The sequence below is a fragment of the Diorhabda sublineata genome, chromosome 7, assembly GCF_026230105.1.
Source record: "Diorhabda sublineata isolate icDioSubl1.1 chromosome 7, icDioSubl1.1, whole genome shotgun sequence".
Classification (NCBI taxonomy): domain Eukaryota; kingdom Metazoa; phylum Arthropoda; class Insecta; order Coleoptera; family Chrysomelidae; genus Diorhabda; species Diorhabda sublineata.
The window spans coordinates 1,289,695-1,309,888 of record NC_079480.1 but is presented as its reverse complement, the minus strand read 5'-3'; the positions used below and the strand labels follow the sequence as shown (position 1 = coordinate 1,309,888).

The following is a 20,194-nucleotide window of genomic DNA, read 5'->3' as shown; positions in this document are numbered from 1 at the left end:
TCGAGAATATCGCAATAAGATATTCATTTGGACTATTCGGTTTGAATCGGCTTCGAATGATCAATTATATTTGTGCAAGTAAATTATGATCGGATGAATAGTTATTTATAACACATTAGCGTGTTTGCAGCGTTTTTCTATTTAGGCCAGGGCACTTACGAAAGAAAAAAGGTTTTTGGTGACAAAATTAATAAAATAAAATAAAATAAACAACGCCGTCGTGTTCTAGGGGTTAAATAAAAGTTATGTGCATGAAATTCAACACTTTTTTCTAAGCGTTATTTTTTTAAACAATAAAAACGCCAAAAAATCGATTCAAATTTTGTTTTTTGCGTTTTGCGCTGAAACTATCCAAAATTCGTTTTTGTTACTATGGGCATTATTGTAGAGAATTGAAAAATCTTCAAAATGAGCTTTTATAAATTAAATTTCGATAATTTGTTGCTTAGATAATTCAATCGAAAGAAGAAAATTTTCAAATTTTTTAATTATTTATAATTTGTTTAATTTTAAATATAAATATTTTTTAATCACTAAAAAACCGAGATCGCGATGTACTTAATCAATGCTCTAAAGATGGGCCCCGTGGCCCCAATAGTTTTTGCAAAATGGCAATTAAACCATTGGAGGCCCTTTTTTTCAAAGGGCCATTCTTGCTCACCGGACGGTCCTATCGTCATTTGGAAAGTCGCGTTGGAAAGAAGAAGAGTTGATCTAAAAATCCCTCATCTCAGTTTTTTGAATTTCAAAAATTTTTAAATTCAAAAAAGGGGTAAAAAAATTTATTGTTTTTTAAACATTTTTCTTTTCAAAATTCACTGCGGCTTTGTTTTTCAATATTAAGGAATGTTTTTTGCGTCATTTTGTAGGAGAAGCTTGAAATTTTTATCAATAAAAGTTTCAATAATCGGCTTCCATTTATTTTCAGGTCACCAAGTGTCACCTCTCACTAATGTAACATTTTTTTGCATTCATTTACATGCCTTATATTCGTGGGATGAATTAATAAACACTACCTCTTAATTTACACACTATACACTACACTTAACTTACAATAATTTACTTATACTATCCTATAGTCACTCAAGTTGAGCTGAACTTTGAATAACTCGACTTAAGCTATCCTATAGTCACTCAAGTCGAGCTGAACTTTGAATAACTCGACTTAAGCTATCCTATAGTCACTCAAGTCGAGCTGAACTTTGAATAACTCGACTTAAGCTATCCTATAGTCACTCAAGTCGGGCTGAACTTTGAATAACTCGACTTAAGCTATCCTATAGTCACTCAAGTCGGGCTGAACTTTGAATAACTCGACTTAAGCTATCCTATAGTCACTCAAGTCGGGCTGAACTTTGAATAACTCGACTTAAGCTATCCTATAGTCACTCAAGTCGGGCTGAACTTTGAATAACTCGACTTAAGCTATCCTATAGTCACTCAAGTCGGGCTGAACTTTGAATAACTCGACTTAAGCTATCCTATAGTCACTCAAGTCGGGCTGAACTTTGAATAACTCGACTTAAGCTATCCTATAGTCACTCAAGTCGGGCTGAACTTTGAATAACTCGACTTAAGCTATCCTATAGTCACTCAAGTCGGGCTGAACTTTGAATAACTCGACTTAAGCTATCCTATAGTCACTCAAGTCGGGCTGAACTTTGAATAACTCGACTTAAGCTATCCTATAGTCACTCAAGTCGGGCTGAACTTTGAATAACTCGACTTAAGCTATCCTATAGTCACTCAAGTTGAGCTGAACTTTGGGTAACTCGACTTAAGCTATCCTATAGTCACTCAAGTCGGGCTGAACTTTGACTAACTCGACTTAAGCTATCCTATAGTCACTCAAGTCGGGCTGAACTTTGAATAACTCGACTTAAGCTATCCTATAGTCACTCAAGTTGAGCTGAACTTTGAATAACTCGACTTAAGCTATCCTATAGTCACTCAAGTTGAGCTGAACTTTGAATAACTCGACTTAAGCTATCCTATAGTCACTCAAGTTGAGCTGAACTTTGAATAACTCGACTTAAGCTATCCTATAGTCACTCAAGTCGGGCTGAACTTTGAATAACTCGACTTAAGCTATCCTATAGTCACTCAAGTTGAGCTGAACTTTGAATAACTCGACTTAAGCTATCCTATAGTCACACAAGTTGAGCTGAACTTTGAATAACTCGACTTAAGCTATCCTATAGTCACTCAAGTTGAGCTGAACTTTGAATAACTCGACTTAAGCTATCCTATAGTCACTCAAGTCGGGCTGAACTTTGAATAACTCGACTTAAGCTATCCTATAGTCACTCAAGTCGGGCTGAACTTTGAATAACTCGACTTAAGCTATCCTATAGTCACTCAAGTTGAGCTGAACTTTGGGTAACTCGACTTAAGCTATCCTATAGTCACTCAAGTCGGGCTGAACTTTGACTAACTCGACTTAAGCTATCCTATAGTCACTCAAGTCGGGCTGAACTTTGAATAACTCGACTTAAGCTATCCTATAGTCACTCAAGTTGAGCTGAACTTTGAATAACTTGACTTAAGCTATCCTATAGTCACTCAAGTTGAGCTGAACTTTGAATAACTCGACTTAAGCTATCCTATAGTCACTCAAGTCGGGCTGAACTTTGAATAACTCGACTTAAGCTATCCTATAGTCACTCAAGTTGAGCTGAACTTTGGGTAACTCGACTTAAGCTATCCTATAGTCACTCAAGTTGAGCTGAACTTTGGGTAACTTGACTTAAGCTATCCTATAGTCACTCAAGTTGAGCTGAACTTTTTTTTTTCAAAATTCACTGCGGCTTTGTTTTTCAATATTAAAGAATGTTTTTTGCGTCATTTTGTAGGAGAAGCTTGAAATTTTTATCAATAAAAGTTTCAATAATCGGCTTCCATTTATTTTCAGGTCACCAAGTGTCACCTCTCACTAATGTAATATTTTTTTGCATTCATTTACATGCCTTATATTCGTGGGATGAATTAATAAACACTACCTCTTAATTTACACACTATACACTACACTTAACTTACAATAATTTACTTATAAATATCAGTTTAATAATTTCTGCGATTACTTTTACCAATTCAATCTTTCCACCGCGACTATTTATTTAAAACTGTTGTAACTGCGCTACATAAACTTATTTATATTCCACAAATATAATTCTATGAGGTTCTAGAACAAAACGAAACGTAAAAAATAAATAAATAGACTTTTCTAGAAATTATTTACAAGAAATACCGTAATAAGTTCATCAAAATCGCGTCCGCCATTTATAAAAAACAAATCGAAGGCGCCGCGCGAATTCGCCGAATTTTTTTGACTTTACGTTAAATACTCAACAACAATATTTCGTAAATGCCCCGGTCTAAATCAACTTGTGTCGGTGTTTTGAGATAAAAAGTTAGCTGAACTAAATTTTGATCATGCCTGCGTTGAAAGGCGTTCATCGATTCCATTTTGATTGATCCGACGATATATACACCGGTTTTATCTACACAAACGTGAAATTTTTAAGCTGATTGTACCAGTAACGAGCTTAGTGGAAGTATGTTCTTAAAACAAGCGCCATAACAAAAAAAGTAGATTCGCGGATGTCCCGTCGTGGGGGCCACCTCAGCCGCCATATTGAAAAACACGTTTTATCCAATATCTCGCGAACTGTACATCGTACGACAAAAACACTAGATATTGTTTTTATAGATAATCATTTTTTAAATCTTTTTTATTTGAAACTTTTTTTTGTATAACGCATAGATTTTTAATTACGGCGCTTCAAACTTTTCGCAATATGGTTTTTGCTAAATACGTTCGATTTCGGAAATAACGCTACAAATAAATAAAGTTAAATAACGAAGTTGTTTACGTTGATTTATTGGTTAGTTTTAGAATCATTTATTTGAATGGAACCGCTTTAAATTTCTTTTTATTTCCACTGTTATGAATGTCTATTGAACGATCATAAATATCGATAAATTAGTGAAACGGAAAAAAGATTAAGCGCAGCTGCCATCTCGTGGTTTTCCAATATAAATTACTGAATTCGTTCAAGCGTTTCGTCTATTTGAACATATTTTCGCAAATTTTTCAGCTTGTATTGAACAACAAATAACAAATATTAACAAAGCGAGAAACAAGATTTGTTTGTGCCGAAGATGGATCTCTAATGTAGAAACGTTGCATATAAATATCCCAACACTTGATTGATTTCGTATATTCACAAGAAAAACATGGAAATTTTGTTTTAAAACGGTTATATGACACTAGAGGATTGATTGATTAATGCTGATGCCAATTTTTTTTTTATAATAAACTCTCCATCATTTTAATTTTGGTATTTGACTAAAAATGATGATAAATGTCTTAAAATTCAGTTCATAACAGTAAAGGAACTGTCGAAAAATCTCAATCTCCCACCTGAAGTTGTGATTTCATCCAAAACACACTTTACGATGATGGTACTTGGCCTGATCTAGAGATGGCGTTAGTTGCTTGAAAAATTGAACTTTGAGCTGAACTTTGAATAACTCGACTTAAGCTATCCTATAGTCACTCAAGTTGAGCTGAACTTTGAACTTTGAATAACTCGACTTAAGCTATCCTATAGTCACTCAAGTTGAGCTGAACTTTGAACTTTGAATAACTCGACTTGACTTAAGCTATCCTATAGTCACTCAAGTTGAGCTGAACTTTGAATAACTCGACTTAAGCTATTCTATAGTCACTCAAGTTGAGCTGAACTTTGAACTTTGAATAACTCGACTTGACTTAAGCTATCCTATAGTCACTCAAGTCGGGCTGAACTTTGAATAACTCGACTTAAGCTATCCTATAGTCACTCAAGTTGAGCTGAACTTTGAACTTTGAATAACTCGACTTAAGCTATCCTATAGTCACTCAAGTTGAGCTGAACTTTGAACTTTGAATAACTCGACTTGACTTAAGCTATCCTATAGTCACTCAAGTCGGGCTGAACTTTGAATAACTCGACTTAAACTATCCTATAGTCACTCAAGTCGGGCTGAACTTTGAATAACTCGACTTAAGCTATCCTATAGTCACTCAAGTCGGGCTGAACTTTGAATAACTCGACTTAAGCTATCCTATAGTCACTCAAGTCGGGCTGAACTTTGAATAACTCGACTTAAGCTATCCTATAGTCACTCAAGTCGGGCTGAACTTTGAATAACTCGACTTAAGCTATCCTATAGTCACTCAAGTCGGGCTGAACTTTGAATAACTTGACTTAAGCTATCCTATAGTCACTCAAGTCGGGCTGAACTTTGAATAACTCGACTTAAGCTATCCTATAGTCACTCAAGTCACTCATGATTTTTTATGAATAAAATCTTGTATACATAAAAGACAATAAACAAAAGAATGAAAAAAAAAGTATCATTTATTTATATGTTTAATTATTTAACTAATATTAATACATTAATTAGTGAAGTGCATTAATGGAAATTTGTCATAAAACTATAATTTTATTAACAATATAATCAAAAAGCAATTTTTACAAGCCACCAGGCTGGCCTAGAGATGCAGATCAGTCTTGGCAACCAGATCTGATCCAGGCTTGCAAACCAAGCGATCTTATCATCCCAATAATGGTTTACAAGCTAGGGTCAGAGTTGTACATACTAGACCCAAGTCTGGGCCTATATTTGGCCATTGGTAACATCCTATATGGGTAGTGGCGATCTAAAAAATGGAGTACATCTCTTTTTCTTGAGTCAGAGTAACCGCCGCGCATGTTCGGAATTGCAATTACTGATACAAGTAGAAAAGAAATTTACATTGTGTATATACCTCGTATTTACGTCTCGTATTGTATTTCCATGGAAAATTCTCCGATGTAAGTATATTAGAAAGAGATAATAATCTTAATGAACAACTCATTCCGTCATTTCTTAATGTCTCTTTAATTGTTTCACCGACCCGGTTTCCAGCATCAACAAAGAGAGAAACTTTTTCAACTACTAGAGACTCACGATCAGTGGTGTACGTTCAGAGCCGGTCTTAGTTCAATTTACTATAAATTATAGTATGTTTTAGGTAAATAAATAATAGATAAAACTTTTTACTTATCAGACACTTTCTTAACTACTAATTTCTATGATAAATTGAAGTTTTCGATCTTTATCACAATATGACATATAACATCACTGATTGACACACAGATGGCGCTGCCATTGTCAAATCCATTTGACGTTTACGAAGTACCAACTTTCGAAAAACTTGTTCCATCGAAAAGAACCGTTTGTTTTTGTTTTGCTGAATTTAAACGTGGCGAACGTTCTGGCCGTCCAATCGAGGTGGTTACTTCAGAAAATATTAAAAAATTTGTTACATATAATCGTAAATTGAAATTTCGTGAGGTAGGTAGTATCGTAAAGATATCAGAAGGCCCATTTCACCACGGGAAGGTCTTTTTCAAAGTGGGTACCGCGTTTACTTACAGAGCAGTGTTTGGCCGTGTTTACACCGTAACAAAACAGATTTTTTCCGTCGATACGTGACAAATGGATCCATCACTTCGATCCGGAATTAATCAAATCATCATCTGAGTGGACTTCAACCGGGGAACCACTCCAAAAGGCAGATTAGACAGCAGGGAAGGTTGTGGTTTCAATATTTTGGAATATTAGTAATCGACAAAAGGAAGAGACAATCAATAACTGGAAAAACGATCTTATTTGCCGCAGGAAATACCACCAGTTTCACCAAGACAAAGCACCGATTCGCAAGTCGATGACAAAGTTGGTTGAATCGAACGAATTACTTCATCATCCACCGTATAGTCCAGATCTGGTCAAAAGTGATTATTGGCTATACGATTATTCAAAAATTCAGAAATTCAGTTTAAATGAAGAAGCAATTATCGAAACTGAAGGCTATTTTGAAGCTAAAGACAAATGATGAATGAATGGATGAATTTTCCTGCACCGATGCACAAATCGAACTTCGAACTATAAGTTAATGTTATTTATTATAGTTTAGAATGGTGAAAATGGTTTCGTTTCTAAGTAACCGCTGCCAATCGGTAAGTTATTAACATTCTATGCGGTACCACACCCAAGAAACCGGTAGAAGAGAAAATAATTTTAGTACAGATACGTCGATTCCTTCAAGGTTATCACTCAATACTACTTTCTTTTCTAACCGTATAATTATCTCAAGACTAGGCTTCAATAGATAATCGTATCATACAGGAATGGAATTGGTACGAAAAAATCCGACGTTGTCATAGTAAAGTTTGATATTTTTTATGGTGACAGTATCCAGTAAATGGGATAAATTGAATACATTCGATTTGTTGCAACGCGCAGTCCTTCACGAGCAGTTTTGAAATGTGCTAGTGGAAACATTGTTAGATCCGTCATAATAAATTTTATTTTATTGGCTACCATTTAGGCTCAATCATTTCCGAAATACGGAGACGGCGAATTTCTTATTATTAATTGTTTTCATTACTATATGAGCGCTGCCACTTGACTTTTGACATTTGGCAACCGGATGTGAATATGTCAAATCTGACATTGTCATCTTGACATTTTTAATGGCGGACGTACTAAGCAAATGGTCGCCGGTTTTTTGAATAACTCGATGTGGCGTTTCCTTTCTATTAGAGCAACGAGGAAAGGTCTAGAAAGATAGTTGATAACCTAAAAAATATGTTTTTGAAGAAATATCAAAGTTTAGAAAGACGAGTAGAAGATTATTCAAAAATTCGACGTTTAACTATCATTTCTAATAGTTTAAAACACACTAACGGTGATTTTGTAAGCAATGTTGCCGTTTTTAAGTTTATAGTCAAAGTAAAACAATTATCAACGAAATAAATGATATATTCAGAGATTATTATTTATTTACGTTTATTACGACGCTAAATGGCTATTGTCGCAGCTCTGACAATCTCTGTAGACGTCTGTCCGAACCATCCGCACAAATCTTGAATTTTGTCTACGGCCGACCGACCGTTTTCCTTCGATCTTCCCTTCTATTACATATCCTACGTACTGCAACTTTCTCTCCATGATTGTCGTGAGAATTTACTCATTTGCTGTATGATCTCTATGTTTGTCTTATGTATCGTCCAAGTTATCCGCAGCATTCGCCTGTAGACGTACATTTACAACGCATCAATTTTCTTCTCTGTGGCCGCATCCATGGTCCAACCTTCCTGGTCCGGAGTTCTAGGCTGAGGTTGCGGTTTACCAGAAGTGTCTCCGGAGTTCCAGGTTGAGGTTGCGGTTTGCCAGAAGTGTCTCCGGAGTTCCAGGCTAAGGTTGCGGTTTACCAGAAGTGTCTCCGGAGTTCCAGGCTAAAGTTGCGATTTGCCAGAAGGGTCTCCGGAGTTCCAGGCTGAGGTTGCGGTTTGCCAGAAGTGTCTCCGGAGTTCCAGGCTGAGGTTGCGGTTTACCAGAAGTGTCTCCGGAGTTCCAGGCTAAAGTTGCGATTTGCCAGAAGTGTCTCCGGAGTTCCAGGCTGAGGTTGCGGTTTGCCAGAAGTGTCTCCGGAGTTCCAGGCTAAGGTTGCGGTTTACCAGAAGTGTCTCCGGAGTTCCAGGCTAAAGTTGCGATTTGCCAGAAGGGTCTCCGGAGTTCCAGGCTGAGGTTGCGGTTTGCCAGAAGTGTCTCCGGAGTTCCAGGCTGAGGTTGCGGTTTACCAGAAGTGTCTCCGGAGTTCCAGGCTGAGGTTGCGGTTTGCCAGAAGTGTCTCCGGAGTTCCAGGCTGAGGTTGCGGTTTGCCAGAAGTGTCTCCGGAGTTCCAGGCTAAGGTTGCGGTTTACCAGAAGTGTCTCCGGAGTTCCAGGCTAAAGTTGCGATTTGCCAGAAGGGTCTCCGGAGTTCCAGGCTGAGGTTGCGGTTTGCCAGAAGTGTCTCCGGAGTTCCAGGCTGAGGTTGCGGTTTACCAGAAGTGTCCCCGGAGTTCCAGGCTAAGGTTGCGATTTGCCAGAAGTGTCTCCGGAGTTCCAGGCTAAGGTTGCGGTTTACCAGAAGTGTCTCCGGAGTTCCAGGCTAAAGTTGCGATTTGCCAGAAGGGTCTCCGGAGTTCCAGGCTGAGGTTGCGGTTTGCCAGAAGTGTCTCCGGAGTTCCAGGCTGAGGTTGCGGTTTACCAGAAGTGTCCCCGGAGTTCCAGGCTAAGGTTGCGATTTGCCAGAAGTGTCTCCGGAGTTCCAGGCTAAGGTTGCGGTTTACCAGAAGTGTCTCCGGAGTTCCAGGCTAAAGTTGCGATTTGCCAGAAGGGTCTCCGGAGTTCCAGGCTGAGGTTGCGGTTTGCCCGAAGTGTCTCCGGAGTTCCAGGCTGAGGTTGCGGTTTACCAGAAGTGTCTCCGGAGTTCCAGGCTAAAGTTGCGATTTGCCAGAAGGGTCTCCGGAGTTCCAGGCTGAGGTTGCGGTTTGCCAGAAGTGTCTCCGGAGTTCCAGGCTGAGGTTGCGGTTTACCAGAAGTGTCCCCGGAGTTCCAGGCTAAGGTTGCGATTTGCCAGAAGTGTCTCCGGAGTTCCAGGCTAAGGTTGCGGTTTACCAGAAGTGTCTCCGGAGTTCCAGGCTAAAGTTGCGATTTGCCAGAAGTGTCTCCGGAGTTCCAGGCTAAAGTTGCGATTTGCCAGAAGGGTCTCCGGAGTTCCAGGCTAAGGTTGCGGTTTACCAGAAGTGTCTCCGGAGTTCCAGGCTAAAGTTGCGGTTTGCCAGAAGTGTCTCCGGAGTTCCAGGCTAAGGTTGCGGTTTACCAGAAGTGTCTCCGGAGTTCCAGGCTAAAGTTGCGATTTGCCAGAAGGGTCTCCGGAGTTCCAGGCTAAGGTTGCGGTTTACCAGAAGTGTCTCCGGAGTTCCAGGCTAAAGTTGCGGTTTGCCAGAAGTGTCTCCGGAGTTCCAGGCTAAGGTTGCGGTTTACCAGAAGTGTCTCCGGAGTTCCAGGCTAAAGTTGCGATTTGCCAGAAGGGTCTCCGGAGTTCCAGGCTGAGGTTGCAGTTTGCCAGAAGTGTCTCCGGAGTTCCAGGCTGAGGTTGCGGTTTACCAGAAGTGTCTCCGGAGTTCCAGGCTGAGGTTGCGGTTTGCCAGAAGTGTCTCCGGAGTTCCAGGCTGAGGTTGCGGTTTGCCAGAAGTGTCTCCGGAGTTCCAGGCTAAGGTTGCGGTTTACCAGAAGTGTCTCCGGAGTTCCAGGCTAAAGTTGCGGTTTGCCAGAAGTGTCTCCGGAGTTCCAGGCTAAGGTTGCGGTTTACCAGAAGTGTCTCCGGAGTTCCAGGCTAAAGTTGCGATTTGCCAGAAGGGTCTCCGGAGTTCCAGGCTGAGGTTGCGGTTTGCCAGAAGTGTCTCCGGAGTTCCAGGCTAAAGTTGCGATTTGCCAGAAGGGTCTCCGGAGTTCCAGGCTGAGGTTGCGGTTTGTCAGAAGTGTCTCCGGAGTTCCAGGCTGAGGTTGCGGTTTACCAGAAGTGTCCCCGGAGTTCCAGGCTGAGGTTGCGATTTGCCAGAAGTGTCTCCGGAGTTCCAGGCTGAGGTTGCGATTTGCCAGAAGGGTCTCCGGAGTTCCAGGCTGAGGTTGCGGTTTGTCAGAAGTGTCTCCGGAGTTCCAGGCTGAGGTTGCGGTTTACCAGAAGTGTCCCCGGAGTTCCAGGCTGAGGTTGCGATTTGCCAGAAGTGTCTCCGGAGTTCCAGGCTGAGGTTGCGGTTTGCCAGAAGTGTCTCCGGAGTTCCAGGCTGAGGTTGCGGTTTGCCAGAAGTGTCTCCGGAGTTCCAGGCTAAAGTTGCGATTTGCCAGAAGGGTCTCCGGAGTTCCAGGCTGAGGTTGCGATTTGCCAGAAGGGTCTCCGGAGTTCCAGGCTGAGGTTGCGGTTTGCCAGAAGTGTCCTCGTGTTGTTCAGAGTTTCCCGCGCTTTCTTGATCTGATTTCAAGTTTTGGATCGCATCGCTGGTTGACGAGGTATCTTAGAGATACAATTGTTCAATGATCTCTCCATGGAGTCCCTGGGTGGGGTTGCTCGCTATATTCTACAATATATTGAGGTTCTGATCTGGTTCTGGTGGGCTACTGGCCACTACGACAGTGTCATCTGCGTAACGAAGATTGTTTATAATGTTTCCATTGATCTTTATGCTTGCAGTTGTAGATATTCTCGAGGGTTTCGCTGATCACTACCTCCGAGTTGAGGTTAAACAGTAGGGGCGACAATACACATCCTTGTAGCACACCTCTTCTGTTGTAGACCCTTCGATTTTGATTGTTGCTGTTTGGTTGTAGTAACTTGTTACGATTTTGAGATCTTGTGCGTCGATTTTAGGATGTTGATCATTATTTTGGTGTAACACACAGTCAAAAGCTTTTTTATAGTCAATAAAGAATGCGAATACGTCAGCGTTAATGTCTCTACATCTCCGAGTCGCAAGGAGAAAAGTGTTAACGTTTATTATATAAATATTGTTGTATGTCTACTAGAAATTTCGAAAATAAATGTCATCAGTTTATTTAGTAATGTTTTAGTAAGAAAGTGAAACTAAGCAAAGTAAATAAATCGGTATAGTTCAAAGTTGAAAAGAAATGTTTACTTTTGTAGTAAGTAAAGAAAATAGCAACCCGATAGCGAACGTATCGCTTATTGATCTTTGCGAATTGATACGATATAAAAATAAAATCTTAAGTTTCTTGTTTTCAGCTGCTTTCCAGAGGTATACCTCAACGTATACTGGAGATAAAGTTACCGAATTTCTTACAAATAACCAGCGGTGACTCGTAGTGAAATCCTTCTACGATATTCCATTCAAAAATACATAATACAAGTTCAATTCACCAACAATCTTCTCGATAATAATGTTTCGACCCCTAATTGACCGATACCTGACGCCAAATTCAATTATTTTTTGGGTAATCCAACTCGCCCTTCTTTCATAACCTTCTTAGTGTCCTAACAGGACATCCTCTCCGATATACCTTCAGGTAAAACCAACATACCTACATCCCTTTACCTTCCGCACGGTTTCGCGACTCCTTAGTTACACAAAATGTTTCGGATCGAAATGATAAACATCCTCTTCATCGGAACAGCTTCATCTCTAGCGGAGCTACGCTGCTTCTAGAGATCAAACACGCGTCACTAAGTTAAATTTTGTATATGTTGTGCAACCCCTTCGACACCATAATTTACTGCTTAATTGTCATTAACTTTGTCAATTTCTGTAATGGATAACATGGAAGACAACATCAGAGTATCAGAAATAGCAGCCATATTAGGAATCTTGCTCAGAAATAAGATGCAGATGTGACATACATCATAAAACGTATAACTAAGTTAAAATGACAGTGATTAGGTTATGTCGGAAGACGACAACACTGAGAAAGATTACAAAATGGCGACCAGGTGATACCAGAAGAAAAGTAGACCTCAGAAACGCTGGGAGAGACCTATATATGTCCAGGAGTGAATGCAGGATAGAAAAGTATGTTTTGGTGTACGTAAACTTTTCCTGCAAACTCGAATTGACGAAATTGTTGAAGAAGATGGATCCGAAGTCTTCTGGTTACAGCGGAGGAGTTTAGGGATCTGAAAAAGAAGGTGTACATGATGAAGATCCATCCTTGGAAAAAAAAATGATTGTTCTACTGGATAAAAACAAGTTGTAGCATGAATTTTAGCGTGTGGTGACTGGGCGTCGAAGGATCTTCGAATGACCAGTCGTAAAATCGACAGCGTAACGGTGTGAGAGATGCAGGAAGTGATTTAGACCCCCAGGAACCGGATGATGATTACAAATACGACTTTGTACAACGTCCAAACATAATTTTTTCGAGTTAAACCTTTAAATCGATAAAAAACTGGAAAGAATTTGACAGCATCCGTCGGATAGTTGGTAATAACAACTAGAATAGAAGGAATAAAAAGTTTTGGAATAAATAATAGATATTTAATTTTCACTGCAAATTTACAAGATATTCACAATTGTTTTAATAAGCGTGATTCTTGACGAACAGTCCAGTGTCTCCGGCCTTACTTTCAATACTACCAGGTATATATTTCCCAAGAGCGGCGTCGCTGTTTGCTTTAGCACGTTTCAACAGTTCATCCTGTCCAGCTTTGACGTTTTCATCTTTTCCCGCCCAAGCGCGAAGTACAGAAGCTTGCAAAGCTCGTCCATAACTGAAGGTTAAAGTCCAAGGTCTCTTTCCAGGGTACTGATTCATGGCGTTGAGATTGACGGTAGCTTCTTCTTCGGATTGACCACCGGATAAGAAGGTAACGCCAGGTACTGCTACCGGTACTCTTCGTTGGAAAGCTGTTACGGTGGCGGCGGCGACTTGTTCGGGCGTAGCTTTGTTGGGACAGCCTTGACCGGCTGTTACCATGTTGGGTTTCAATAGAGTACCTTCCAGATATATGTTGTGGTCATAGAGGGCTTTATATACGTAGGCTAGTACGGTTTCCGTGGTTTTTTGACAAACTTGTAAATCGTGGTCACCGTCTGGTAGGATTTCCGGTTCTACTATCGGTACTATTCTAGCAGCTTGGCATATCGAGGCGTATCGGGCCAAGACGTTGGCGTTTTCAATCAACGCTTGGATAGAGGGCGTGTTGGATTTGATTTTTAAGACACATCGCCATTTAGCGAAATGGCATCCGTCTTTTTTATATTGGGCGCAACGTTTCGCCATATCGTCCAAGCCTTGGGTGGTGCATTCGTCGTTGCTTCCAAACAGAGGTACGACGCCAGTGTCCACCTTGATGCCGGGGATGATGCCTCGTTTCCTTAAACACTCGATGAACGGCGTACCGTCGTCGGTTTTTTGATAAACCGTTTCGTTGAACAAAATTACGCCGGATATGTAATCTCCGATAATAGGGCACGTGGTGAAAAGCAATTGTCTATATTTCCTTCTGTTATCATCAGTATTTTCTAGACCGATGTCTTGTAAGCGCTTACCCATGGTGGAAACGGATTCGTCGGCTGCCAAAATACCTTTACCGGGAGCTACGATTGCTTCGGCGATTTTTTTCAGTTCATCTTGTAACGCAGGATCGGGGTAATTCCAAGAAGTAGTCATATTTTTGGTTTATGATTGAATTTTTATTAAAATGATGCGTTTGACACAAAAAAATTGTGAAAGATTTATAAATTGACGTTTGATTGCTTGGAGTCGCTACCGATTAAAAGAGTAAGCGGAGTTTTACAAAGAATCTGCGAGGTTTTCATTGGATATCGAATTTGAAAGATGTGGGGTATGAATGAGTCCATTATGCGAGTGTGAATCAATATGACTCCAGATTTCACATATTTTTTCTTAAAACACGATACCATTTGCTATTAATGGCTATTAAATACAAATTCAGTTCCGTAGTTTGTTCAAATTTTGACAGTAAATGACATATGTTCGTTGACAGCAGCGATGTTGACATTTAAGTGAAAAAGCGGGTAATTTAAAAGTTTTGATGTGAAAATTTGTTATTATGTTATATGCAAAGATTGAAGAAGTTAATCTGTTTATTTATTATTGATTATACGTCATTATACGAGGGTATATCAAAAGGAATTTCGTAATAAATATAAATTTTTCCTTTTTATTCTTAAATTTAGACATAACGTCAGCAATAAATGACTGTCATATGATTTAGCTTGTTCGAATTTTGACAGAAGTCAATTGACGTATGCTTGTTGACAGCAGCAGCGTTGCCAATTTGATTAAGAAGTGGGAAATCCAAATATTTTGATATAAAATGACATATTGTTATTATTAACAGAGACAAAGAGACAAAAGAAGTTGATTTGTATATTTATTTCATTATTATATCGAATATCATGGATGTAGAACATAGATGCTTCAATATACGAGGAAATATCAATAGAAACATGATATTTTCCTTTTTATTTTCAAATTACGATATAGTCTGCTATAAATGCCTGTAAAATACGAAATAAATGACGTAGCATGTTCATATTCTGACAGATGTCAATTGACGTATGCTTTTTGACAGCAGCAGTGCTGCCAATTTGATTAAGAAGTGGGAAATCCAAATATTTTGATATAAAATGACATATTGTTATTATTTTGATATCGTAAGAGATAAATGAAGTTGATTTGTCTATTTATTTCATTAATACATCGAATATCATGGATGTAGAACATGGATGTGTTAATATACGAGGAAATATCAATAGAAACATGATATTTTCCTTTTTATTTTCAAATTACCACATAGTCTGCTATAAATGCCTGTAAAATACGAAATAAATGTCGTAGCTTGTTCAAATTCTGACAGATGTCAATTAACATACGCTTTTTGACAGCAGCAGCGTTGCCAATTTGATTAAGAAGTGGGAAATCCAAATATTTTGATATAAAATGACATATTGTTATTATTTTGATATCGTAAGAGATAAATGAAGTTGATTTGTCTATTTATTTCATTAATACATCGAATATCATGGATGTAGAACATGGATGTGTTAATATACGAGGAAATATCAATAGAAACATGATATTTTCCTTTTTATTTTCAAATTACCACATAGTCTGCTATAAATGCCTGTAAAATACGAAATAAATGTCGTAGCTTGTTCAAATTCTGACAGATGTCAATTAACATACGCTTTTTGACAGCAGCAGCGTTGCCAATTTGATTAAGAAGTGGGAAATCCAAATATTTTGATATAAAATGACATATTGTTATTATTTTGATATCGTAAGAGATAAATGAAGTTGATTTGTCTATTTATTTCATTAATACATCGAATATCATGGATGTAGAACATGGATGTGTTAATATACGAGGAAATATCAATAGAAACATGATATTTTCCTTTTTATTTTCAAATTACCACATAGTCTGCTATAAATGCCTGTAAAATACGAAATAAATGTCGTAGCTTGTTCAAATTCTGACAGATGTCAATTAACATACGCTTTTTGACAGCAGCAGCGTTGCCAATTTGATTAAGAAGTGGGAAATCCAAATATTTTGATATAAAATGACATATTGTTATTATTTTGATATCGTAAGAGATAAATGAAGTTGATTTGTCTATTTATTTCATTAATACATCGAATATCATGGATGTAGAACATGGATGTGTTAATATACGAGGAAATATCAATAGAAACATGATATTTTCCTTTTTATTTTCAAATTACGATATAGTCTGCTATAAATGCCTGTAAAATACGAAATAAATGTCGTAGCTTGTTCAAATTCTGACAGATGTCAATTAACATACGCTTTTTGACAGCAGCAGTGCTGCCAATTTGATTAAGAAGTGGGAAATCCAAATATTTTGATATAAAATGACATATTGTTATTATTAACAGAGACAAAGAGACAAAAGAAGTTGATTTGTATATTTATTTCATTATTATATCGAATATCATGGATGTAGAACATAGATGCTTCAATATACGAGGAAATATCAATAGAAACATGATATTTTCCTTTTTATTTTCAAATTACGATATAGTCTGCTATAAATGCCTGTAAAATACGAAATAAATGTCGTAGCTTGTTCAAATTCTGACAGATGTCAATTAACATATGCTTTTTGACAGCAGCAGTGCTGCCAATTTGATTAAGAAGTGGGAAATCCAAATATTTTGATATAAAATGACATATTGTTATTATTTTGATATCGTAAGAGATAAATGAAGTTGATTTGTCTATTTATTTCATTAATACATCGAATATCATGGATGTAGAACATGGATGTGTTAATATACGAGGAAATATCAATAGATTTTTTCCTTTATAATTTCAAATTACGACATAATCTGCTATAAATGCCTGTAAAGTACGAAATAAATGACGTAGCTTGTTCAAATTCTGACAGCTGTCAATTGACGTATGTTTTTTGACAGGAGTAGTGTTGCCATTTTAATTAAGAAGTAGGAAGTCCAAAAATTTTGATATAAAATGACATATTCTTACTATTACGATACGTTGAAGATGTAAGAAGTTGATTTGTCTGTTTATTTTATTATTAAAACAAATATTATGGATGTGTGGTATAGCTGATTCAAAATACGAGGGTGTATCAATAAAACTTTAGTAATAAATATAATTTTTTCCTTTCCATTCTCAAATACCGACGTAGTCTACTATTAACAGCTGTCAAAATAAAATGGCGCAGCTTACTCAAATTCTGACAGATGACAATTGACATACGCTTTTTGACAGCAGCAGCGTTGCCATTTTAATTAAATTAAGTTGATTGGTTTGTTCTTCATATTATTATTTGGAAAAACTCAATAGAACCGTAAATAACATCTCTATGTACATAAATTCTAATGTACTGGGGGTTTTATATTCATCCATTCATAAAAACACGAATATAAAAACAGAATGACATTTATCAAAGGTTACCGACATACGTAACGATATAGTTGGATAATTTTTCTTTATATTCTTTTAAACGAGAAACCTTTAGTTTCCCCGGTAGGCAACTGTTCCGATCCAATTATCAGTATCGATATGATTTTACATTTACTTTCTATTTCGATGACATTTCAACGATGACCTTTCATTTTATTCAACTTCTTCAACACGCTGTACAATCGAGACAAAATTTGTAAACGACACGCACTAAAAATTGAACGAAATTCGAAATAAAAACGTTTAGAATGTCGTTCCGAGTATTAGTAATTGTCCACCATTTCGTATCGAAATCTGACATTACAATATGTTTAGTAAAAAATAAAAGTCTCTAGAAAAAAGGCGGGAATATTTGATATTAAATTTGATTGCGAAAAATCAATAATTTCGATTCCTACAAGCTACAACTACAATCTGACATTGTTGAAAAAGCTTTTTTCACGTATTTTGGTGATGTGGATATTAATCTTGAGCTTCTGGGCGTCTGCAGGTGTTAGACAGCTCCGAAGAGCATTTGCCGTGGTAGTATCGGTACAAAGCTGTCCAAATTTCTGGTCAAGAGGTCAAGGCAAACAGTGGCGCCCTTCTGTGGCGTGTATCAACCTCTACCCTTTGGATCAAAGGGTAGAGGTTTTCCTTTCGAAATTCAAATTCAAAGAAAGTGTGTAATATACAATTTTTTATCACGAAATTAATGAATAACAAACTTTTTATTAGTCTATCTAAATTGTTTGTTATTTTCTAAAGAATCTAAAGTAAAGAAGCGATAATATCAATTAATTTTTATAGTTTCCATTCAATTTTGATTCGTCGATGGTTTGAAACTAGTTGTGGGTAAAAAAAGAAAACCGGTGGGGTGTTAAACATGTATATATATATATATCTCTCTCTACAGGTAGACAAAGAGAATCAATTAACTTGAAAATTCGTTTTCGGATTTGGTAAATTGTAGACAGGGTCGGAACGACATCAAAAATAAATCCTCATCTCGTATTCGTATTAATTTTGCCACAATCCCACTACGTAAACGCTTCTATATATTTATACATCGTTGTATATTTTAATATTGTATCATACATCTATCCACTCGTTTTCCTGGATGGCTCCGACATTCATAGTGTGTTAAATCCTTTCAAGGTCTTGCTGCGCTTAATACTTTCTTCGGTCACGTGTCCTTCATCACATATCCGCACTAGAATAACCTCTATTGTTTTCTTTTGTCTCATCTGTCATCTGTCAATATGTCATTTGTCAATACTCGCATCCATACGTTGAAACGTTGATAGAATTTTTGGCGTTTGACGTTTTTTTATGTTTTTTATCTATTCCGATCCTGTACAAGATCGTATCTTGTCCCTGCACAACGTTTAGATGTTAGGAACACCTGAAGAGCACAAATAGAAAATTTATTGTACCAATAGTTTTGGTTTTATCTGTTTTAATGGCATGTCTCTGCTATAAAGAATATAGTTTATCGTTTACTGTGAGCGTTATTTCCAAAACAGTCACCAAATAAATTTAAAACTTGACAAATATTCATTTGGTATTGTAATTTGTTATTTATTACGACCAATTATTGTAAAATATGAATTTTCAATCAAAAATAAGAAACTCAAAGGAAGAACGCATAGTTTGAAGCACCAGTGATGGTTTGGGGATGTTTTGGAGGAAGAGCCACTTGATTTCGAAGAAAAAAGGCTGGAGAAAATATTAAAGGAAAATGTAGTACCGCTTTGGTCAGCGTTTGAACGTCAGAAAACTCATTTTCCTGCGTGACAACGATACCAAGTATTCCTCGAAGTTGTACAAAGAGAACTAAAATTCAGGAGGTCTGAATATGACTATTATTTATATGTCAATGAAGATGTATACATCAAGTGCAAGATGCAAGTGACATCATTTTTAGGAATGGAAGTGTTTTGCCGTACGTAACTGTCAACTGTCAACATTGAAGTGACTAGAATCACTCCAGAGTCATTCCGGAGCGTACTGAAAGTGTTTTGCAGTACGCAACTGTCAACTGTCAACATTGAAGTGACTAGAATCACTCCAGAGTCATTCCGGAGCGTACTGAAAGTGTTTTGCAGTACGCAACTGTCAACTGTCAACATTGAAGTGACTAGAATCACTCTAGAGTCATTTCGGAGCGTACTGAAAGTGTTTTGCAGTACGCAACTGTCAACTGTCAACATTGAAGTGACTAGAATCACTCTAGAGTCATTCCGGAGCGTACTGAAAGTGTTTTGCAGTACGTAACTGTCAACTGTCAACATTGAAGTGACTAGAATCACTCCAGAGTCATTCCGGAGCGTACTGAAAGTGTTTTGCAGTACGCAACTGTCAACTGTCAACATTGAAGTGACTAGAATCACTCCAGAGTCATTCCGGAGCGTACTGAAAGTGTTTTGCAGTACGTAACTGTCAACTGTCAACATTGAAGTGACTAGAATCACTCCAGAGTCATTCCGGAGCGTATTGAAAGTGTTTTGCAGTACGTAACTGTCAACTGTCAACATTGAAGTGACTAGAATCACTCCAGAGTCATTCCGGAGCGTACTGAAAGTGTTTTGCAGTACGCAACTGTCAACTGTCAACATTGAAGTGACTAGAATCACTCCAGAGTCATTCCGGAGCGTATTGAAAGTGTTTTGCAGTACGTAACTGTCAACTGTCAACATTGAAGTGACTAGAATCACTCCAGAGTCATTCCGGAGCGTACTGAAAGTGTTTTGCAGTACGCAACTGTCAACTGTCACTTTTATTACATAAAACATTCAAAACGTAATTTTAGATATGTAAATGAATACAGAACGAACTACTTCTAGATGGCGTTATCAAA

At 37.8% G+C, this 20,194-nt stretch overlaps 2 protein-coding genes across 2 annotated transcripts in view; both read right to left on the bottom strand.

Annotated features, from left to right (window-relative positions):
* LOC130446443 (contactin-5) overlaps positions 1-20,194 on the bottom strand; it is a 303,482-nt gene that overhangs the window by 153,840 nt on the left and 129,448 nt on the right. The gene's annotated exons all lie outside the window — the stretch shown is intronic.
* On the bottom strand, positions 12,948-14,042 carry LOC130446444 (fructose-bisphosphate aldolase-like). The gene has a single exon (XM_056782714.1). The coding sequence runs from the start codon at positions 14,040-14,042 to the stop codon at positions 12,948-12,950; it is 1,095 nt and encodes a 364-aa protein (XP_056638692.1).

Bases quoted from the DNA above. Each gene is read 5' to 3' on its own strand.
- LOC130446444 (XM_056782714.1), bottom strand. From the start codon at position 14,042: ATGACTACTTCTTGGAATTACCCCGATCCTGCGTTACAAGATGAACTG.